General features: G+C 45.0%; 1 protein-coding gene across 3 annotated transcripts in view; it reads right to left on the bottom strand.

Moving 5' to 3' along the window:
* The window catches only part of MAPKAP1 (MAPK associated protein 1), an 89,819-nt gene extending 65,772 nt beyond the window's left edge, over positions 1-24,047 (bottom strand). Inside the window, exons 1-5 of one of the 3 annotated variants that reach the window (XM_051807549.1) lie at positions 23,929-23,944; positions 16,369-16,468; positions 13,410-13,734; positions 10,218-10,307; positions 5,755-5,903 (exon numbers count right to left, since the gene is read on the bottom strand). In XM_051807549.1, the coding sequence (XP_051663509.1) occupies positions 5,755-5,903; positions 10,218-10,307; positions 13,410-13,668 (498 nt within the window). In that variant the 5' untranslated portion in view covers positions 13,669-13,734; positions 16,369-16,468; positions 23,929-23,944. Of the gene's footprint in view, positions 1-5,754; positions 5,904-10,217; positions 10,308-13,409; positions 13,735-16,368; positions 16,469-23,670; positions 23,852-23,928 lie in introns of those variants that run through there. The other 2 variants (XM_051807548.1, XM_051807550.1) reach the window with 2 other exon arrangements.
* Positions 24,048-24,632: the final 585 nt, after the last annotated feature.

Below are 24,632 nucleotides of genomic sequence, written 5' to 3'. Positions count from 1 at the left end.
CATCAGGACAATTAAAATGAATTGCACCTAAATGCACACATAACAAGTCCGTTTATTCTTTGCTCCATACTGGCATACTTCACACACCTTCAAAACTTACTTCCAAGTCTATCTTACCCAGAATTTCAGTGTACAGAGGTGTGGTGGCACTGATACCACATCCTGACATGGGAATGCCTGGGCACAGGTTTCACAGGACAATGAAATCCTTTGGAAAGCACAATTACAGTAGGAATGCTGCCTCAGCTCAGTGACTGCAAAGACTGCAATTAGCCAGGACCAGAGCCAGATCCCCCTTCCATATATATCACCTGGTACCACAGGGATGCAGGCTGGGGAGGGCATTGCAATCCCAGCAACAGAGAGCCAGCAGTGAGGCCAGAGAGGGCAGGAGTGACTCCCACGTCAATTTTAATGTATTTTAATCCCTGGATGGAAACCGAGGGCTCCGTGCTCTTAACTTCCATTTCAGCATTTAACTGGTCCCTCAAAGGGGCTTCTCTCTGCCCAGCAAACCCCACAGAATATGCAGGGGCAAAGGAACAGTTAAGTGACTGATCAGGAACCAAAATGATCACAGCTTTGACAGAACCAACCTGGCATTCCCAAGAGAGGGGTCTTCTCTGAACTGCACCTCAGCCATCAGCACGACTCGTGCTAACCATGTATTATGAAAGATGATTTACTTTAGACAGTGGCAACTTTTCAGCTAAGAATCTTCAGCTTAACAAAAGCATTACTGCAATCACCCCTGTACAGCAGAGCACGTGATGCTACACACAAGAAGGAGTTCTGAAACCCCACATCATGAGTGACACATGTCACCAGAGCCGAGAGTCCCGGTGTTAGGGGAGATTCACCTCCCCACTTCCCCAGCTGGGTGAGAACTGCCCCAGGGAGCTGCCAGGCACCAAAGGGAAAGCAGATCCCATCACACGTGCCTGGACACCTGCAGTGAAGACCTTAAACTGGGCTGAGCAAAAGCAGCAGCCTCTGTTCACAAAAACCCACTCTGAGGCTGCTCACCCTGACTGGCACCCCTGGTCCTGCCCATTGTCCTCTGCTGCCAGACGGCTGCACAGAGGCACAGTGACCACACAAAGCAGCACAGTGACCACAGGGGGCTGCACAGTGACCACGGGGGGCTGCGCAGTGACCACGGGGGGCTGCGCAGTGACCACGGGGGGCTGCACAGTGACCACGGGGGGCTGCACAGTGACCACGGGGGGCTGCACAGTGACCACGGGGGGCTGCACAGTGACCACGGGGGGCTGCACAGTGACCACAGGGGGCTGCGCAGTGACCACAGGGGGCTGCACACTGACCCTGCTGAAGCAGTGCACTGACCACACAAAGCAGCACAGTGACCCGGCTCCACACCGGGCAGAGCCGCTGCTGGAGCTCCGGCAGCTCCCTGAGGACACTCCAGCAAACTGAAATCCAGATGAAATGCAACCAAAAACCAAGGGGAAGGACTGCTTCGATTTCAGTAGAACACAAATCTCCTCCCCCCGTGGCCCAGGGCACAGGGGGGCTCAGCACCACTGCCCAGCACAGCCACTGCAGGAGCTTCCCTGCACAAATCCAGGGTCGGCCTGAGGAGACAAGGCTCAGGGAAACCTCAGTGCCCCCTGCAACTGTCTGAGAGGAGGGGAGAGCAGGGGGGGACTGGTATCTTCTCCCAGGCAACCAGTAACAGGATGAGAGGAAAGGGTCTCAAGTTGCACCACAGGAGGTTTAGGTTAGAAACAAATTCTTCTAGAAAGGGTTGTAAAGCACTGGCACAGCTGCCCCGGGCTGCGGTGGAACCCCCGTCCCTGGAGGGGTTTAAAGGATGTGGCACTTGGGGACACGGGTCAGTGGTGAGCATGGAGGTGGTGCTGGGCTGATGGCTGGACATGATGATCTTAAAGGTCTTTTCAAACCTTAATGATTCCATGATTCCAAATATTGAACCTGCATTTTTATATCACATACATTAACATATATATTATATTACACGAGTGATAACACTATAAAAATCTTTATATCAAGTGTCTTACTAGAGTGCAGGTGGTATTTAAACTACTACAACTGGCAGAATAAGCCAATGCTTTAAAAACAACCCCTATGCAAACTTATTTCAGATTCAAATGAGGATCATTCAACTCAGCTTAGGGGCAAAACATTTAAATAAAAAAATGCTTTTTTTCCACACAGAGATCTTAATCCTGGATTAATTATTTTACACATTTTCCATATTAATTAAAGCAGTATTGCTTCTTCTTAAGTTCTTTATCTACTTTCTTTGAGTAAAACTATTTAATACTGGGGATTGTGCAAAACATTTGTTCATGATTATGCAGCATACAGTCAAACAAGACTGAAACAAGAGCAGCATGCAAAAATGTATTTAAGGACTATCATCCCAAAATGCTGCTAAAAGCTATTAACCAGTACGTGTTAATTGCCACAGCATTCATATTAATTTTCACTTCGGGCCCGACATTGTGGAATATTTCCCCTGATACATTTTAAACAAAGTTTAATTTAAGGAACTGCTTCTATCAACACTTACGAAAATTAACAGCCTAGCAATTAGCACTCATGAATTATCCCTTCCCCCATGCTTGCTACAGCATCATTTTTAAAACAGTTGCTACAAGAGAAATTGTTGGTTTTTAACCCATTACCAAAATTAGCCACCAGAAACCTTGTAGCAATACATTCCTCACAACAGGATTTTTAGCATCTGTCCAGTCAAAAATTACATGGACCAATTTTTTTTTTTAAATTATCTCCAGTAGTCAAGCAAACCTACAGAACTCCATAAGTTCAGAAAAGCCAGACTTTCTTCCAACTCCATTTGCAACTAGCCATGAAAGTAGAAATTTTAAAGAATTAAAGGTTCTTTTCATACAATATTCCTAGAAAGAGTTTACAGGATTTATTAACCAAGATGTACAACCCATGTGCTTTACAAAACATGCAAACAGGTCCAGGGCTGAGGTTTACTTTAACTATTTTAAGGAAAAACTTGAAGAAAGAGTGAAGAGTAGTTACTGTGTGCTTTTTTATTTTACTGTGGCTTTTGTTATTTACTCTATGTATGGCTTTAGTTAAGAGCTGAAGTTTTACAACGTACAGGAATCCACAGATCTGTCCTGAGTAGTGGTGAGGCAAATTGTGTGAATTTTTGAGCTGCTTAGAATGCCTCCATTGTAGTTGCATTTCATAAGAAATATTCTCTACTGTTTTGATAATGGATGAACTGATCAGGACAGGAAGAAATTAGAGTGCTTTAAAATTTTACTATTTCATAAAATCACAGAAGTGGTTATGAAAAAGACACTAAATCTGGCAGAAAACACCTGCAGGATGTAAGCACTGACTACACTGTCCTGGTTGCTATCACAGCTCACAGGGTGTTCTGATTTGAACTGGAAAGCTGAAAACAACTCATCAGATGTTGGGGGGCAGGGAGGAAGGCCCCTGAGGAGGGTTTGCTCTACTTCAGGTCAGTCAGGGACCCGAGTTAGTGGTAAGTGAAAGCAGTGGAACCAGCCAGCACGAGGAGCACAGACAGGGACAAAGAGCTGGACACAGCAACACTGAGCTCTGCTCCTGCTTCACCCACACACCAAAAATGAGAGTTACTGAACACCCTGGAACCTGCACTACCAAACCCAACTGTGCATAAACCAAGGGCCTGCTTACAGCTGTAAAGATTTCAGAGCCACTGTGATCCCCTGAGTAAATACATAATTAAGTAGGGTGTTTTTAAGACATGTTTAATTAGGCCCCCAGCCCCTCCTCACCCCCCCCGCCTCTCCCCAATTATGGATCATTTCCCCCAGAGATATGTAGCTCTGTTAATTATGTAAATAAGTCATGGACTATTCCCTGAAAGAATTGTATTTCTGTGAAAAACTGCTCATCTACTATCAATAAAAATAAATATGAGACCTACAATATTCCATTAAAAATAATTTTTAAAATCTCAATGTTTTTGGTTCTGTATTAATGTCTGAAAATACTGCAGAACTGAAGTAAAATAACTCACAATTGTACTATGTTTCTTCTCTATCTCAGATGATCAACCAGGTATTTAAATTAGACAATACATACAGAAGTATAGCAAATAAATTTTGTAAGCAAACTATTGACACACTTAACCAGAGTAATATAAACTATGGTGTGAAAATCACTACAGTGAGATTATACTCCAACAAAATGCCCATTCAAGTATTTTGGAACGTGGAGAAGGTATTTTGATTTGTAGATCACAAATTGAGTGACATTGAGGTATCTCATTAATATCTCAAACTAACATGTAGATTGCAACTCCCTTCCAATGGACTAAACACCTGCTAAAAGTATCTGATTTGAATACAGGAAAATTAAGGTGTTCATTATAGTCAACTACAATTTCTATTAACACAGTACAAATTAGCTTGGACTGCCAAAGAGAGAAGGAAAAATGCCTCAAAATTCCTCAGGTTTCCAAGAAACAAGACTTGGACATGACTGAATTACAATAGAATTCTCTTAATACAGAAGTATTTTATTTTTACTTCCTCTGTGCACACCTGCTGGAAGTACAATTAAATGCTTGCCCAACTGAAATTTTGTGGCACAAGAACAGCAAAACTGGAGTTTAGAAAAACAGTCTCTCATTGCTGTCAGCATGAGAGTGCTGCTCTCACCCACCAGTGTGGCCAGGAATTGTGAAAACCTTAGTCAGCACTAACTGCTATATGCTAATAAGTACAAAATCACAATAGAGGACCTTTTGCTACATGGACTTCATAGTTCAAAGGTTACCATTTCCCAAATATTCCAGATGCTCCTAGATATTCCAGCGGAATTACAGATCTGACTTTCCACCTCAAGAATATTCAACAGAATATAAAATTCTTCCATCACAATGGTAATGAAGCTCAAACTTCATCCTCCCACAGGAGATTCCACAAACAAATCCAGCAGAAAACAGATCTGTGCAGTATTTATAATTGTTTTGTAACAATACGACACTGATCCATCACACCAACGTTTATATTTCAGTTTCTGGAGCTGATGACAGAGAAAAATATTTCACAATATGGAGTACAGGGAAGATACTTATCCACTACTGAGTGATATCAGACCCATCTCCTGAACTGGATGTGGCCAAGGAATGAACTGACCTACCAGGTTTACAGCCCATCTCCTCCCCGTGTTACACAAATGAGCTCTCGTGCAGAAACACATCGATTAGTGCTTCCTTCTGCCCCAGACAGTGACCTATTGATGCTTCAGTTTTCCACCCTCAAAATAGACAGAGGCTTTTCCCACTCTCACTGGAGCACTTTGAGGATGAAGACACAAATCATGGAATATCCAGCAAGTGCTCTGATGTGGATAGCCAGAACAGGTTTGTTTAAATGCCAAATAACCAACCATTTATACAAGGGTCTCACCATCAGCTGTAGAGAGATGTCCCATGACTCTGCCACACTAAAGGTGCACCTCACTAACCTGCTGGAGAAGGGAACAGCAAGGCAAGGAAGCCTAATGCTAAGGCCAGAATTTTGTAATGGAAAGGGGAGAAATGGTCCCACCAAACCTGGAGCTGTTACATTTGCACAGTCCCAGATAACCACCTGCAATACCTGATGGGCTGCTATGAAGCCTAATTAGAGTTTGCACAAGTCAGTGCACAGGGCACTGCCCCAGGCCTGGCACTGTCAGGGCAGGGGGCCCTGGACCTGAGATCAAACCACCCGGGCCACTGACCTTGCCGTCGAATTTTGAGTACTCGTTGAAGGGGTTGTTGAGCTGCAGTGGGCACTGCTCCAGCCGCACAGACAGGATGGATTGCTTCCCAGAGCACGGGGATCTCACTCGGAAATTCTTTTTTTCAAACAGGGAGCTCAGCTCCTCGGCTGCAGATCAGAAAAGAGATTAGAGGCGCTGCATGAGGGGATGCACAGAGGCTGCTCTTACCACAGAGAGATAATATCATAAAAGGGAGCACAAAATAAAATATATAAAACAACAAATGCTTCAGCAGGGCAGGATCTACCACCATTCTTTCATAGCCCAAAGATATGAAACCATTAAGAAGTTTGAACAATGCTATTGTTTAGGTTGAGGAAAAGATGAATTTTTCCCATACAGAGAATAGAACAGACCAGTATAAGTTCCATTTGAGTCAAGATAAAAATCAAGAGAATGACACATTCCTTGTCTTTCTGCTTGCCTACCTCTTCCTAAATGAATAGGAAATACTCTGGAAAAGAACTGCTGACACATCTATAACACACCAGGCAAAAGCAGTTCAAACTGGGCCTGTAACATGTGACATTGGCCACACCACAGGACAGGATCACACTGCCCCACAATGCACTATAATGTCACTGTGCTGCCAGCACCAGGCTGGGCACTGCACCTCAGCCAAACCAACCATTTCTGCAGATTTTACTTCTCATGGTAGATTGGATATGGCCTCCCCTTATCAAACCTGAAACCACCATTCCAGACCAGCAGTCTGAACAATAAAACCAAAAAAAGCTTTCTAAAAACAAAGGGGATGTGAGTTCATGAGTTTTTTGTGTGGTCTGTGAAGGCTCATAAAATTCTTGGACAAGTTGAATTTCCAGCAACAACTTAATTCCAAATTTACAGGCATACTTTCAAAAAACCCTAAAAATTAGGGCTTCTTATGTTACATGGCCACTCTAAAATCAGGACAGAGCCTGGGGTGGTTCAGCACATCAGTACCAGCAGGTCTCATCTGCAAGGGACTGGGACTGAACCTGGACAAGGTTTCCTACATCTGCTCCAGGAACCAAGAGCCCCCAACCTCCATCAATCACTGCCTGAGAACCAACACCAGCTCGCCCAGCCCGACCCTCCTGCACTTGGATTCCCTCACAGCTCACAGATTTTCATCCTGCTGCTCCAGGGAAACCACAGAACACGTGGAGTTGGAAGGGACCCGCTCCCAAGGTGGAATGACCTGGGAATTGGTCTGCAGGGAGTTGGTTTATTTCTTAGAGTTGTCAAATGATAACTACTCAAAAGCTCAGTTTATTTTTATCAGCAGATTGCCTGAAAATTCAGGCAGTTGGCAGAGGTGCTAAATACTGGCACTGAGAGATCCCCAACGGGCTTGTGAGAGGCTGCAATTAACCAAAAAAGCTTTATTTAATCCCTTTAAATGTGGCCACTTTTACCCTGTTGGGTTGGGGTTTTTTGGTAACAAGCTCTAATACCTATTTGTTTTGTTTTGGTTTTTTTTTTAAATCTCAATTATCATTATGCTGGAGTATTATCTTCAACTGATATTTTTTGGGCATTTGGAAAGGACCTTGGAACCCATTATAATGCATTGTTTTACTGGTTCAAGTGTAAAAGCAAGCTTTTTATCTTCTGTCTCTAAGGAAATTTCAGTCTATGCTATATGGAATTTCCAGCTTTGGTGAGTGTGTTGGCTACAGGAGCTACTCTGTACAGGCTGAGTGCAAGGCTTTGGAAAGATTCCCTCGATACACTGTTAATTTGCATTTTATATGCTCTGAAATGAACCTACGTCAGATATAAATGCAATGCCTTTCATCTGAAAATACACAGTGCTTTATAAAAAGGAGTAACCTTTGCATGCATATCTGTATTTGGTTTACATTTCAAGAGGATGGTGCCAGACTCTTTTTGGTGGTGCCCAGCAACAGGACAAGGAGAAAAGGCCACAAACTAAACCACAGGAAGTTCCACCTCAACATGAGGAAGAACTTCTTTCCCTGGAGGGTGGCAGAGCTGGAACAGGTGCCCAGGGAGGGTGTGGAGTCTCCCTCTCCGGAGACATTCCAAACCCATCTGCACACCTTCCTGTGTCACCTGCTCTGGTGACTCTGCCTTCCAGGGTGTTGGACTGGCTGATCTCCAGAGATCCCTTCCAGCTCCAGCTATTCTGTGATTCAGGACCCAGATTCTTTACTGACACGGTTTGATCTCTTCACTGCATGAAGCCAAAACATTCTTTCTGTTTTACTGAAAAACTGATGCACGGGAAGGTGACAGGATCTGGGGCACAGCAGAACAGTCACCCTCCCTGAAATGTCCCTGGATGTGATAACCCCCCTGACCAACTCCAAAGGCACGGAGGCTTTCTTTTCCAATCCACACACCACTGCCACCTTATCCTTCTCACCCACCCTGGCACAACAGTCAGCCTGTCTCATGGCACAGGCAAACACAGGAGCAGTAGATAAATAGTCTTTTTTCCTCCTCATTACCACATACAAAATTACTGGTCTCTCACTTCCCTTAACCCCGGTTTGGGTACTTTTGTTTCTGAACACAGTAATAAGAAATAGGAATCACAAAAAATACTCAGTTGCCAGATGGCTCCAATGATGGCCACACACCCCACTGTAGGAGAGCAAGAATGCTTGTGAGACTTTCTCCCTACAGTGAGGCATCCCCACAACAAGTGACACATGACATAACAGCATCCTTTTGGTTTGCACACTGTCAACCACAGGCTCAACTCTGCCTAAAGCACAGGTGAACTCGGTCACAGCCACATCTCCCCTCTGAGAACAGCTCTGTCTGTTGTTTTCACACGTATTTTTCCATAACCCCAAACTCAAGGAGCCAAGTGGACAATGCCTCTCTCACACACACATGGTGAAGAGGAAGCTGCAGTGAATACCCTTTAGGGCTCCTCTTTCTCCAGCCCTCTTCCTGCAGTGTTGTTGTTCATGCAGATCTCAGTGGCTAAGCAGGGAAGGACAATCTGCTCTGCCAACAGACCCCGAGTGCCTGGAGTTTCTACATAACTTATTTTTTTATTTAAATCTGTTCTGCAGCAGGCAGGCACTGCAACCCCAGCACATGCCTCAGAGGGGACAACTCTCACTGCTGGGGCCAGATGATGTCTGTCTGCAGGGCAGCACATAAAGGAATGAGATGTGATGGAGAAGCCCACAGGAATGGGATGACACGAGGGGCAAAGACTCTGCAGGAACCTGAGTGTGAGTCAGGTCAGTGTGCAGGGACAGCAACCAGGATAGAGGGAAAGAGAGAATTGCATCATCATTGGGCAAATGCTATAAAATATTGAGCAAAGAGTTGGAGGTTATGGTAGATTAACCTTTAAAACCTACAACTCTGCTCACAGAAGGAGAAAGGCAAAAACATTTCAGAATGCATTAACAGGGGTATCCACCACAGCTGAACACTGAATTAAGGATTAGTGCAACTGTGCTGCTCATGTGAGCAGCTTTGTTCACTCCTCTGAAAAAGATATTATAGTGCTGGAGAAGGTTCTGCAAATGACAGCCAGGGAGATATGAGGATTTAGGCAAAAAAAGGAGATTATAGAGGGACCTCATTAAGATATACACAAATTTTGAAAGAAGTAGGCATGACAGACCATACAAAGGTTTCAATGTGTGTCAAACACAACAGAAATAGAGACTAGCCTGAGCTCTAAAATAGGAGAATTCAGACAGATTTTTAATTTCATATATTACAGTTTAAACTATGTAGAACATCCAGTCACAAATACTTAATTATATAATTAAAAAAAAAGAATCGAATATTTTTTGAGAAATCACTGATAATAGTTTTACCAAGGAAAGGCCAGATAAGCTAAGGCAGCATTTACTATGCTTGCATTTAAGTAGATCATATATACACTCGTTATTTCTACGGATTTTCACCCTATCTGAAAAAGTAACTACAAAAATATTCCATAGAAATAAACTCCACAAAATCCTTCATCGCACCCTGTGCACCAACACCACTGGGAATGGCTGGAAAGCCACCCGGAGATGCTGATCCTGCACTTGGAATGCTGACACCTGCCAAGCACTGCCCCTGGAGCAGAGTCCTGTCCCCTCACTGCCAGGTGACACCGAGGGCTCTGCCACCCCCAGGTCCCCTCCCTGGGCCAGCAGATGATGTGAGGGATGAGAGGGAGCACAAACCCCGGGGTTACACCTCAGAGTGCCAGAGCCAAAGCAGCCACTCCAAGTACTTCAGACCAAACTGGGTTTCAAACACTTTCTCCTTCCCTTTCCTTTGTTAACACTGTGGAACGTCCTGGTCCCAGTGCCAGCCCCCGGAGAACACCCCAGGAACTGGGATCTCCTGTGCTTGGAAAGCTTCAGGGAAAACTACACACTGCACACGTGGCACCCACTGAAGGCAGAAATAAAACCAGTAGCAAAATAGAAGACCTTTTCTTTTACCTGAGCAAGAAGTATTTCTGTCTTTCCATTGAACGTTTTTGCATTTTATTTGATTTTGTCTCTCTTTCCGCAGACGTTCTAGTCTCTGAGCTTGAAAAGAAATATTACAACTATAAGTTTGTCAATGAAAGTTTACTATAAACAAAGACATAATTAACTACCTTTATATGAATAAAGATGTTTTATACTGCATATGTAGGGGAAAAAGTCATAAAATTTTAAAGGTGGCACCCCTGAAAAGCAAATACCAACAAAAACATGAAAATGTTCTTGATTTATAATTGAAATTAGAGGATATAAAACATTAATAGAGATCATAAAGATAGTATTAACATGGAAGAGAATAATAAAATGTGAAAACTTCTGTGATTAATATGACATTTCATTATATAAATCATTAATAACGGTCTTAAAGGAATTTTAATGCACAAATGAACTGAAGTGAATATTACATTACAGGAATAAAATTACTGTTATGAATTACTCTACCCGTTTCAAAAATTAAAGATAAATGAACTCAGACTAGACTATTAAAGTTTTAAATATAAAATCCTTTATCTAAAAATCATGAAAATTATAAAATGTCAAAGCGATATAAATTAGCACAGCTTTTTCTTCAGTGGGCTGAAACAGTTTATAGGTAGTAAAATAAATGATTTGTATCTTCACAACATTAGTCAAATCCTAAAATGAATATAATATTTCTTTACATATATTTTGACTCCATCTTCAAAATATGGTTGGAAGAAAAGCCCCAAATAGTTCTGACACCAAAGAACTTGCAGCCCACAGTACCAGACAACAACTTCAATCACCTTCTTGTTAACAGCAAGAGCTTCCTTGGGGAACAAACCTGATGGAGGCCAGCCAAGACAATGACCCCAAGATGAGCACTGGTGTCACCAAGTGTCCACTCAAAATAAGCAGATTAGGCTGGAAAGTAGAACTAACAATGCTGACCCCTGAAGGAAACAATTTGCTGGATATGTTAGCAATTTTGATGTATTGAGATAATTCATTAACTAAAATGGGTTTGCAGAAGAGATTCTAAAATGCTAAATTACTCTGATGATTTTTAGATACAATTTGAGCCCTTCCAGCAATTAGAAAAAATTAATAAATATTTTCTATCCCTTCTGTTGTTATTCTTTTACATTTAAGTCTTTAAACTGAATTGTGGACACAAAAATAGGGGTTTTTTTGCCCCCATAAAAACTCTCAACCAGGGAACTGAGAAAAAATACTCCTTTGAGGTTTAACAGCTGTAACAGGCAGTTTAAGGTACAAACACAAATGGGAACTTTGATAAGTATCTCCCATTTAAGTCAACATGATATGATAACCTGAATACCTCTAGGTAGCTTCCTCTTAAAGAAATAAGAAAAGTATGTCTCCTCATAAGTTTAAATATTGGGAAAACACTGTTGTAGCATAGATATTTCATATATATAAAGAAAAATATAAAGATATAAAGAAAAAAAACCCACATTTTTTCAGTTCTTGTCCAGATGTAACTCAAAATTACCTTCCAAAAGCCTTTCTTTCCAAACAGGCCATCATAAAAGATCTGTTAGATCAACATGTAAACAAGGGATAAAGGAAAAACTGCACACTAGAAGGAAGAATAAGGCTTATTTGTACCCTGTTTGATATTTTCACCCCTTGTCAAAACAAATGTACTTAAGCACAGTCACCATCTTCACTGACTCCATCCTCTTCTTCCACCTACAGCTGACCACAGACAACCATGTACTGTGGGACTGTGCTACAGCAACACCAAACCAGAAGGAATGATCAGCACCTACTAGAAATGTGAATTATTTAAGGCAGCCAGTGAAAGCTTTAGGTGTGAACAATGTCACTGACCAAATGCCCCTGTGGCTTCAGTAACTGTCAGTATGAGCTGAGCCTTTGTTCCTCCTCACCAGAGGACCCAGAGTTTGCTGCTCTCCCACACCCAACGCCTCACACAGACCAGTCTCCACCTGCCATGCCAGGGGAAAAGGCAGAAAATCCTCTCCCTTAGTGTCTCAGCCATGACTTTAGAATATGCCCCCAGCTGGCACCTGAAATGGTTTCAATCCATAATTCAAATGCTCTGCTCCCTTGGCAAAATAATCCTTCAGAGTTATGTTTTTGAAGCAATTCTATAAAACTTCAAACTTTGCCTCTCCTTCCTCACGAGTTCCACCATCCAGGGAACTCTCCCAGCCCCAGGCAGCACTGGCACCCTGGCACCCTGCATTCCCATCAGGCCTTCCTGGCACTTTGGGCTGGAACTCAGCCTGTTTCCAAATCTCACTCTCCGCTGCCCTGGCTTTCCTGGAATTTTTGACAAGTTCCTCCTTGTAAAAGGCATTTCAGTCTCTCCAACACTGCACACATTCCCTGGCAAGCCAGAGCACAGAGGTGCTTTCTGAGCTCTAGGTGGTGTTATAATACCTGCAGAAACCATTTGGAAAAAGATATACTGAAACACAGAAAAAAAGAGCTCAGTACTGACCACCCTACACCAACCTTCTCATCTGTATTTTACATCACAGAATGCCTGTTCATAATATTCCTCAGGTCTAAGTAGAAGTCTGGATATCCCTGATATAAAACACCAGATGGGGCAGCTTTCTGCCAGTCATGACAGACTGAGCATATTTTGCAAAGGTATTCACCCTTAAACTTTCTAATTTGGTAGCTTAAACCCTAGCTCAAGGTTTTTCTCAGAAATAAAATGTCAGGAGACAAAATACAGACAAATCATTCCCTTCACTGGCTCACATCAAACTTCATTCCTCTCTTTTATAACAGATACATTTGATGCCTCACTAGGTAGACTTTTTCTCAGAAAATAACTATCCTGTTCAAAAGTTAACACCCCTCCAGACAGTAACAATAGAAATATCAAAGGCTGTTCGTGTACTTTGGATTTAGATTTGATGTCTTTTACAACTTGATTTTTTTTAATATATAAAACTGACTAACTCAATGTTCCTCTGTACAGGAATAGGTAAAACAGCAATTAAAGCTCAGGTGACAGCACAGTAAAGTAACTGAATCATTATGTGTCCTTCTACAAAAGGGCCTCGACGTTACAAAAGAAGTTTGACAGACACCAAGCCAGTCCTGCTCTGATTTATCCACACGAGCCAGACTAAGAGACTGAACACAAAGGCTGATGCTGCTGCAAACATCCCTTACCTGTGTTTGATCGTCTTCTGATCCCGAAGTCCCAGCTTGAGGTAATATCGACTGATTGGGAATATACATAGCCCTGAGTGTCCCCGTTGCTCCCCTGTGGTTCTGACCCATTATCCCCATATGCTGACGAGGGGTTGAACTTCTCCAGGTCGACATCGTGGTCGATGAGGACCATCTCACACATTCCCGTGTCATCGCTGGTCACGTGCGACTGCCGGATGTGAGCGAGGATGATGGTGGGGTTGTCCAGGAAAGCCATTCTGCCCACAAGTCCCCCACTTCACTGTACTATCTTCTCTCCATCTTGCTTCATGGACACTCGTACCTAAAAAATAATGCACGCAGCATTTTAGGAAAAAAACCCCAAACACAAATAGCCCAAACCCCTGATTCCAGCAGGTTATTTGGGATACACAAACCCTGACTGACTCAGGGTGAATTATTTGCATTCTGCTCCAGTCTACTTAAGTTACACTGGTTGTTGAGATCCAATTAAGGAAGAGTGGGCTTGGAGGACAGCCTGAAACCTGAGTCCCAGGACAACAGAACACAACAGACACCTACAGATGGGTCTCAGTACCCTACAACACATAATTGCTATAAGGTAAAATACTCCAAGTACTACACATAGGAGGACAGCGAGAAAATACACACCAGGAACATCTGCCCATTCCAACTAATCAATTTACAAAACCAGACAAGGGGTTTGGAATTCTTTTTACCCATCATAAATAACTGTGTTACTGATTTTCTTCTGCCTCTACACACTAACTCTTTCACTACCTTATTATAGACCCTTTTCAGTTTTTGTATTTCCAGGAAAAACTTCAAACACGAAGAGATTAGTGTCTCAGGGCAGAATATTGAACATCTGCTGCTGCATGGTGCTTCACACAGGGCAACTGCTGTAACACAGAGAAAGCTCTGTGACCAAATACCACATGCCTGAGCTCTAAAGCACTTTAACAACTGTAATTGCCACTTACCTAAAATATTTCATTCAGAACACTCAAGCGGCCTTACGAAACAAAATAGAGGGCAAAAAGGAAAAAAACCCCAAACCACAAAACCCAAACCACGTTCACACTCTTATCTGATTTTCTGCAGCTGTGGATTTGTAGTTATGTCAGTTTAATTCAAGCCTGGGCTAACTCTGGAAAGGGGCAACCCCATGCCCTGCCTGGCCCTGCTCCAGGAATTCTGCCACCTCCCAAAGCTGGCACCAGAGCCTGTGGAGCTGTGAGCTGGATCAAAAAATGACCTGCTGAAAATAAACTGAAAAGAAAAAAAGCAATTCCTCCTGTTCAGCAGGGAGTCCATCAGTGACTAGCTTCAGGAGCAGCAGGCCCAGCAAACCCAGGCAGCAGGACCAGCAGGATCCAAGCAGAGCCACAGGAGGTTCAGTGGAGCTCAAGGGAGACTCCTCCACCTGAGGAGGCCAGGGGGGCTCGGTCTGAGCTCACACACAGGGCAAGACTAGATGTAAATTCCAGAAGTTCAAAACCCCCACTGCTTTTCTAACCAGAGAAAACACTTTAACCTGGCTACAGGGCTCAGTGTGTGTGTTTGGGATTTTGAGCTCAGAAACACCACAATCCCCTGTCCTTGCAAAACTGCTGTCAGCAAAAAGAAAATACCACAGGAAAAGGAATGTTTCAATCATACAAAGCCACATCCCATGAAAATCTGGTAAAGGCAGCCTGCTCTTCTCCTAGCACATTCTAACAGAGGGAAGGGGAAGAAAGGACCAGCCAAGTTTGTTCCAGGAGCAGCAAACACATTTCACCATCTCCTCTGTACACGTCCAAGGGGAAAGGTGTATGGAAAGGTGTGTTAACACAGAGAGGCCTAGAGAGCAGCTTTGGCATTTAAACAGTTGGGAGCAAAAGTAAATCTTTATTTGGACACTCATCTAACCATGACAAAAGCAAATTGTGAAGGTTTGTTGTAAATTGCAAACCCACCATTCCTAGATGTGTCCTCCCCACAGCAAGCATCGACATCTTCTAATTACAACACTCAATAAATAGAGACTTACAGCCTTCAGAATTTTAGACTCTTTTTTTCTCCTCCCTTGGCCACAAATACTGTTGTGGTTTTTTTTTTTTGAGAGACTGTCCCCTTTCTGCTTTAAAAAATATAGACAAATTCAGAAGTAATATATTTAACAACAGACCCAGCAGCGAGAAGGAATTCAATAAAGGAATGGTAGAGAAATAAACCTGACATGCTGCTGGTTATTAATATACTACTGCTACCATACATTGTAATAAATTATGCTATTAGTGAAATTCACTCCAGCAGGATCCTTGGAGACCCTCAAAGCCCAACTGGGCATGGCCCAGAGCCTCGCTGGCCCTGCCTGGAGCTGGGAGTTGGATGGGATCCCCAGAGGCTCCTGCCAGCCTTGGCAGCGCTGTGACTCCATGCTCTATTTTTAATTTTCTGACTCTTTCCATCAGAGTAAGTAGGGCTGCTCCTGAAAGGTCTCTTGCTGTCCCTGGTGGGAGAGGCCACAAGGAAATGTCCCACTCGAAGGTATCGTTGATGTGCTCGAGGCCCTGATGCTGCACCAGTGTGACCAGTGTGACCAGTGTGGTGTGGCTGGGAGAGCACAGACACAACCACAGTGCACAGCTATTCCAAAATGTGCATTGAGAATGTTCTTGAAACTGAATTCTTTCTACTTGGCTGATTAGGAAAGGCCACACGTACCTGCAAGCGGTAAAAACTTGTTTAAATAAGCAACAGCCTCAGGCACTGGAAAGGTCTGCAAACTCCCAATCAAAAATTACTGCTGCCCCATCAATGTGTCATATAAATGTTGGCATGTTAATTGTGTATTTATAAGATTGTTAATGGTTAGTTAATTTACCTCCCACACTATTATTGTACTTGAAATGATTTAATGTCTGCTGAGGGAGTTAACAACATGTAACAGCAGATGCGAGAGTTTTACCTTTATACTCTGCACCCCGACTTCCTGTCATTAACAGTCATGTGCTAAATCAGCCAAGCTTCTTCCCAACTGTACACGTGCAATGGCTCTTCCCAGAAACCTGAATGGTGAGAAAGTGCCAGAAGTTCTGTTTCAAACTCTAAAGTTTAACACAAACATTCTTTTCTTCCTCCTCTTCAGAATTTTCAAAGGGACATATTAAAACTAATTTATCAATAAATTAATATTAACTAGAAATTCTCTGACCAGTTAACACCCTTAAAAAAAAAATCCAGAAAAAAAGTTCAGACCACAAAATCCAAAATTCAGTTCAGACTTTGATGTCAGATTTAATAGTTGCAACCTACACAATTCTAAAGGTTCTTCCTGGTGATAAATGATTCAATGGCACTGAGGAACAGTGACCTCCAGAGATTGGAAAGAACTCAGAGAAACAAAGTTCAGTTTTGCAAAATCTTACACAAACACCTCCAAGGCTCCACATCATCAGTCTCTGCAAAATTACAGATCCAAGATCAATTTCTAGATCTGCTGAGATCTGCCAGCACACCCTTTCTGCACTCCTACACCCACACACCATCACGGCATCCACACAAAGGAGATAAATTTAATGGAATTCAGGGACTTTCTGAGCATCAGCAACTTATACATTCTTTAATCATAAATTTTAAAAAAAACATTTCTTTTAATACTTGTCTTATATAAATAATATTGTACTATTGAATAAATCACTTTGGAGACAGCTGTCAAACATACTGTATGCAAACACTAAAAACTAAAAAAGCAAAGTGAAAACTCTAAAACCTTAACAGTATTTCTGTACTAAAGGATACACAGGCTGGGGTCTCGATTGGCAAACACCTGTGATTCATCACACAGGTGGACAGAGCCCTTCACTTTCTTCCTGATCTTTATTATTCATGTCTGACTTTCTGTGCATTATCTGATCAACACCCCAGCAATGAATGTGCCTTCTCACCTTCTCCCCGGTCCCATTGCTGTGTCCCTGCTGTGCCCCAAGGCCCCTGGGGAGCACAGCCCCCCATCAGTCTTCTGCAGTTACAGAACATCCCCAAAGATGTCAAATTGCACCATCAAGAGGCTGAACGACTCGCCAGGACTCACAGGAACTTTGCAGCAGAATCAGACAGCTGCATCTCAGTCTACTATTTTGATGGGCAGTATTCCTCTTCCAGGACCCCACGGCTATATTTATGGCAGCGACAGACTCTCCCAGCCAGGCAAGCAGGGCTTTATGCAGATCAGCCTCATTCATAACCCGGCACACAATGAGGAGTTCAGAGCTAACAAACGAGCCCGCGCTCAGGAGGTGACACAAAGGTCTTGAAAAAGGATCTGCAGCTATACAGATTGTACCTTAAACACACAGCTGAATTTGGGGAGGCAACTTCATCATCACAACATGTTAACTGTTCTTGTGACCCTCCCGCTTGCTTGATGCACTGTGTTTATTAAAATATTGTCTCGCTTTCCACTTTCCCCACCCAAAACCCCACCCGAAGTATTCATATCTGCATGTTAACCTACTCAGGTGACAAGGAGATACCAAGGTAAGTGTGAGATAAGGGGAAAGGACAAGTTAAACACATACCTCACGACTGCCATCCTTCCCACCCAGCACAGACGGCAGCAGGCACAGCGGGGACCCCGCTCCGTGCTGGACCCACGACTGGGGGGACTGCGACCATGTGTCAGCCCCTGCCCACTGCTGTTCTCAGAGCAACCCACTGACCTTGAGCATGAAAAATGCTGAGTGCAGCTTACCTTACTTTTGGGAAAACAGCTATTTTGGAATGAATTTTCTGGCTTGGTTGAATTTGATAAAACCCCTCCCTCTTGCTGCCCAGCACGAGGGTCTCGTCGCTGCCCCCACACCTGCACAGCTGCCCCCAGGCTGTGTGTCACCTCCAAACCTGCCAGCCCTGGGGCAGGACCCCACCCCTGCCACCCACTGCTCCCAGCCCTGCTCCCACCCGCAGGCTCCTGACAGGTTTTCCAGCAGAACTATGGATTTTGCTTGGCAAAGTGACATTAGTGCCAACAGGCACTCCCATACCCGTGAGGAGTTCACAGACTCCAGGGCAGAAACCGAACCCGTGTGGTGCCACCGGGGCATCTTCACCTGAAGGACACTGTAGGAACAGTGCCCAGGCAGCACCGCCTTTCCATGGCATCCACCACTGCTCAGAGTACACGAAATATTTTCCCCACACAAAGTGTTGGTATTTTTGCCTTTCATGTTTTAAAATATATCACACAGAGCACAAACAAAATTTGCTCACAGACCTCTAAACAAGCTGTAAGAAACAATAAAATCAGAGAAAACTGCAAAGCAACTAAAAATGTTCTGCTGCAGGAAAGAGCTACAACTTTGAAATTCCACCAATTTCAATGGAATAAGAATCCTTCAGTTCAAATGGCTAAAAGCAGCTCTAAATTCTTCACAAAACTCTCAAGCCAATTCCTGCAAGACATTTTCCTCTCTAAATTATAAAATAAGAAGTGAGAAGTAGGAAGAAATTTCCTCTCTCCTATTTTGCAAAGCTGTAGCTTCCTTTTTTTTTTTTTAGAAGAAAATACGTTTTAATTCACTGCCCTCCTTGAAGAAGTAATAAACAATTAAAGCCCTATTCAAGGTAAACAAAAATATTCCAAAGACACAACCTGGATCCAAAATAATTACCAACAAACTCAAAACAGAAGGCTGGAAGAATTATATACCATTACAGGTCATCTTATCACTCAAGGGCTTCCATAGTCACTGGACTCAAACACCTCTTGACTGGAGCTCTTTAAAGTGATCTTAAAAACTAATGAAAAAGATGAGCAGATTAGAAGTAAAAATTGATTTTCCCCCCAACGTCATACAAGCAGGAGCAGGATGGCGCAAACATACTTCAAAATTTATGATTCAGGTTATATGAAATAATTTCCCAGTGAACTTCTGTCTGCAATTGCAAAAGAAATGGTTCTGGTTATCTGCATTTGCAGCAGCACAAATAATCAACCCCTCAAACGCAGACAGACCGTGGGCATGCAGGATAAAGGAAAGTGAACTGCAATATATGAACATTCAAGTCTATGTTTCAGCAAAAGCTCAAGTGCATTTAAGAGTGAGTACTTATCTGGAGAAGCTGTCACTCACACTCTGGGTCCTATCATTAGAAAGGAAATAATCATTTGCAGTCATTTAAAGAGGCTCTCTCACAAGGGAGACTGGAATTGGGAAGTTATGATGAGCAAACACTGCATTACACACAACTTCCAACAAATTATTTGTTCATTTCCAGACCTGTAAATCAATCTGGCATTAGCTCTGTATTTCTGAACTGCTTGGAATTTGGCTATATTTTTGTTGTCATATTAATCAGGATGCAAATTACACCAATTCTGATATTTTAATTATTCAGCTTTAGAGGGGGGAGAAAATATTGGGGTATGTATGGAAAGTGTTCGCTCTCCTCTTTCCTGATCTTGTCAAATCTTCATTTGATTGTGGACAAGTTGATTCTCCACTAACCTGAGCTATCTTGCATCAAGATTTTAAGCAAATAAATAAGTATAAAAAAATGCAGAGATTATAAATTAGGGCAGACAAATCTGTATCTAGACTCGTGCCTGCAAAGAGCATTCTATCAATATAGTGAAATGCTAATCTCCTAATTAACAACCTAATTAGGTAATTATGGCTTTGCAGAGGGATGCCTAAATGAAATATGACAACATGGTCACCTCTTTATATGGCACCTGTGGGCCTTTTCAGCTGTCACTGCCGAGAGTGCAATATCAATTTGAACAGATGACAAAGTGTTGTCATTTTTCATTCGGATATTGTGCTGAATGCTGGGATCGAGGCCGTTCGGAGATGCAGCATCTTGCCTGGGCTTTGCCTCATCTAAATATGTGCAAACACTTTGCTTAATTTCCAACGCCTTGATTATGCTTGGTTTTTCATGCTGGCTGCAGGCATTCCCTGACACACACCACAGCTGCAGGGTCACACTGGGATGACCCACCACCCCCGAGCCCCCATGACCCAATTTCACAGCGTGTGTACAGGAGAATTTACTATCCAGAAAAAATATCTGAGTATTTGAGTTAATTTTTGAGGCTTAACTGTTCTGACTTTAAAGTAACAAACACAGAATACCTTTTAAATAACACATTACCACTTCCCTTTACTCTTATTCCTGATGAAGGCTCTTTTCCAGGAATGGGGAACAGCAGTCCCTGTCCAGGAGTGGGTGAAGCTGACAGGACTTTTTCATGGAAAGTTGGGAAGGACCATGTTCAACAACAGCACTTTTACGAGGAACATGAGCTGTCACTCATATGCCTAAAATGCTTTAAAACCAATTTGCTAAGCTTGAACATTTATTCCTAAAGGACATCAACCTGTTGGAGCGAGTCTGGAAGAAGCCACCAAGACCATTAGAGGGATGGAGCACCTCTCCTATGGGAAAAGGCTGAGAGAACTGAGATTATTTAGCATGGAGAAGAGAAGGCCCAGGGGTGATCTAACTGTGTCCTTCCAGTCCCTGAAGGGAGCCTACAAGAAAAACAGAGAGGGGCTATTTACAAGGGCCTGCAGTAATACAACAAGGAGCAATGGCTTCAAACTCATGGAGGGCATGGTTAGATTTTAGGAAGGAATTCTTCCCTGCAAGGGTGGGGAGGCCCTGGCACAGGTTGCCCAGAGAAGCTGTGGCTGCCCCATCCCTGGAAGAGTCCAAGGCCAGGTTGGACAGGGCTTGGAGCAGCCTGGGATAGTGGAAGGTGTCCCTGCCCATGGCACAGGGTAGAACGAGATGGACTTTAAGGTCCCTTCCAACCCAAACCATTCTGGGATTCTGTGATAAATAAAATTCTGTGATAAATAAATCCTTCCCACAGACAGAAGGATGAAAGCACAGGCTGGAACTGCTCAAACATTAGACTAGAGCTTCTGTTTTGTCACTTTTCAGTGGGGTATTCCACAGCCTAAAAAACCTAATAAATATAAACACCTATGCAAGCTTCAATCTTAAAAAACCCAACAAAGCAGAAAGCTTCACCTTTTTCCTGTCTGTATTGAGAGCTGCTGTGCTGGTTGGGTTTTACACACAGAGGGGTCTCCAGGCTCACGGAGGTTGCCTTGGCTGGACCTGGGACACAGCCTGGGACATGCTGTAGGTCCAGCCAGCCCACAGATCCTCAGCACAGCCTGTGCACAGCTCTGCACTGGCACCACAGAGGGGCTCGCTGGGCCCCGACACTGCTGTGCACTTGGGTTCACCCGGGGTTCAGGCACTAAACAGCAGCACCTGTCAAAACAAACACTACTGGGTTTGCATTTTCTTCTGTTTGTTGCCATTGTACTTCTGAGTGCATGAAAACATTTTTATTCCATAAAAATGACACTTATTTTTTTAGAATATAACAGGGTGCAAGCTGATTTCAGAAATGCTCATGGATCTACTTAAAAATGCCTGAGACCTCCAGCCCCTTTGGGACTCTATGTCAAATGGAACCAGACAGTTTCACATTTCTCCAGCAAAACATGAATCTGCCGTTCCTCTGGCTTTTAATTTTGGATCTGTCTCCTTCAACAGCACACAAAACATATTCAAGGAGCTTTGTTTTGCTTAGAATAACGGGTTTAGATACAACAAGGCAGGGATTGCCCTTGTGCTGCCTTGGATAAGAAACTGAGCTGACAGACAGTGAACAGCCAGGCACCACAGTTATATGGAGCTCCTCAGCTCACACACACACACAATTAATACTAAAACACAGCTTGGGGTCTGTGTCAGAGGCACTAACAGAAAAGCCCTCGAGAACTGCTGCTACCACAGCTGAGGCAGCAGTTCCCTGCACGGCACGTCCCGGGTGTGGGGAACACCAACAGCCCTGTGAGAGCTCTGCTCCCACACCCCTGCACCCCACAGCTCAAACCTGCCCCTCCCAGCACCTGAAAGGCAAGAACTGAAGAGAGCCTGAGCTCTCCCTGCCTTCCTCAGCAAGTGCCATTTGCCCTTGGACATCAGAAGGAATTGTGGACATCAGGAGGAATTTCTTCCTGGAAAGGATGGTCAGGCATTGGAAGGGGCTGCCCAGGGAGGTGGTGGAGACCCCATCCCTGGAAGTGTCCAAGGAATGACTGGACGTGGCACTCAGTGCTCTGGGCTGGGTGACAAGGAGGGGATGGGTCAAAGATTGGACCTGATGGTCTTGGAGGGCTTTCCCAGCCTCAATGATTCTGTGATCTCCAAAAAGAGCTGCCACATGGGAGATGGGCTGGTCCTACCCAGGGCTGTGACTCGTATCCTGTTCATTTGATGTCCCATTTGTTGCTATAACTGACCTTTCCATACGAGTGTCTACTTTTCATGCTCACAACTTCAGAAGCAAAATTCTTGCTACAGAATGTGTAAGGCAGATCTCTGTGCCAGGCTGCTTCACCTGCTGAGGCTTTTGCTGATCCAACAAGAAATGTACACAAGATCGCAGCTGTTACTTGTTATTTTAACATTTGTTATTTGTTATTTTAACACTTGCTACTTGTTGCAACTAGGTGAAACAGTTTAACCAACAAACAGATGAGGAAAGAGTGTAATAACAGAGACCTGAAACATGACTGAGACAGAAACGTACTAAATTGGTTCTAATTCCCTGCTTCAGTTATTTCTGTACAAGTCTATATGTAGACGCTGATCTCAATTTATTTTTAATCTAACCCAAAAAAGTGTCCGTGAATGGAGCTGTTCTGAATTTGGAAACGTAACTGAGAGAGTCTAATTCCCAGCCTTGCATCTACTTGATAATCCCCCTGACGCCTAAAATTGTGTAGAACCCAGTCAGGAAATCCAAGCTTGGCTCTGGCATCTCCATTTAGGCAATCACCAAACTTCCACTAGCACTGAAATCGACTCATTGCCGTGTCTCCCGGACACCTTTCCTGCTCCACTACATTGTTCCTGCGGTGCAGACGCCAGGACTGATGGTACTCGCCAACAGGTGAAGGAACGAGAGCCCCATCCAGCAACACATTTGGGCGCGATCCTGCCAAAAGTGCCCTTCTGGGAACACCTGGGCAGGCAGAGCCCTCCCCTGCGGGCTGCAGGAGCAGCCAGGAGAAGGGACAGGGTGCGTGTGACAGGGGCACGGGGGGTGTGAGGGGTGATTCCCACGAAGTGAGGGCACCAGGCTGAGACCCTGCGGGCCCCGGAGCTCCCAGCGCAGCGCGGGGGTCCCCGCCCGGCCCGCGCCCGCTCTGCCGCTCCAGCCGCTCGTCCCACTCACCTGCTCCCGGCTGCCCTCGCTGTCGGACGCTCGTCTGACCCGCTCCTCCGTTTGCCCCTCGCCCGGCTCCTCCCGGCCCGGACCCCGCGGGGCGGCCCCGAGCCATGTCCCGGGCGGGCTGACACCCCCCGGGGCCGGGCACCGCACCGGGCGGGGGTCCCGCGGCGGGCCCGGGCAGCACCACCGGGGGTCACGGCGCGGAGCAGCCCGCGGGGCCGCGGGGAGCGGCAGCCCCGGCCCCCCCCACCCCGCACTTACCGGCGTCGCCGCCGCCGCTCCGGGGCCGGGCCGGGGCCGCGCAGCCGCTTCCGGGTCCGGGCCGGCGGGACGGGCGCGGGGCCGCGCGCGACCCGGAAGCGCCGCGGCTGCGGAAGTGACGGCGCGGAACGGGCGGGGCGGCGGCGCCGGGAGCGGCACCGGGAGCGGCACCGGGAGCGGCACCGGCACACACGGCGGCGGGCACGGGCTCCGGCCGACACGGCCCCGAAACACCGGGTTGGCACCGGCGACACCCGCAGCGGCTGCAGCGCTCCCCGGAGCCGCACACGGGAGGCTTTTCCGATGGGGATCGCGCCAATCTTAATTCCGATTTCTTGCTTGAAACACTGTGAGGCTTGTGTTTGTTTGATGGTTTTAAAACAAACCTGCCGGCTAGCACTCGATGTACAAACGCAAACGGGAGGAACCTGAAACAGAGGTAGCAGCTGCACAGGGCAGTGACTGACCGTGGGTTATCCCGGAGCTCGGGTAGCCCTGGGCTGACCCTACACGGCTGCCTGGGCGAGCAGCGGAGCCCGGCCACCCTCAGGGGCCCCCACCTCACACCCCGGTCCCCCAGAGCCGAGCATGTTCCCTGGTGCTCCCAGGGTTCCTTTTCCTGTCAGTGCCTGTTCCTGGCCCGGTGGCCGTGTGTCCCTGTCACCTTTCCAGGCTTGCTGGTGCAGGCTCCACAATCTCCCGTG

This window comes from Manacus candei, unplaced genomic scaffold (assembly GCF_025592945.1).
Source record: "Manacus candei isolate 608988 ecotype Guabito, Panama unplaced genomic scaffold, ASM2559294v1 h1tg000071l, whole genome shotgun sequence".
Lineage (NCBI taxonomy): Eukaryota > Metazoa > Chordata > Aves > Passeriformes > Pipridae > Manacus > Manacus candei.
Note: the sequence above shows the minus strand (reverse complement) of the source record. Positions and strands in the feature narration are given on the sequence as shown.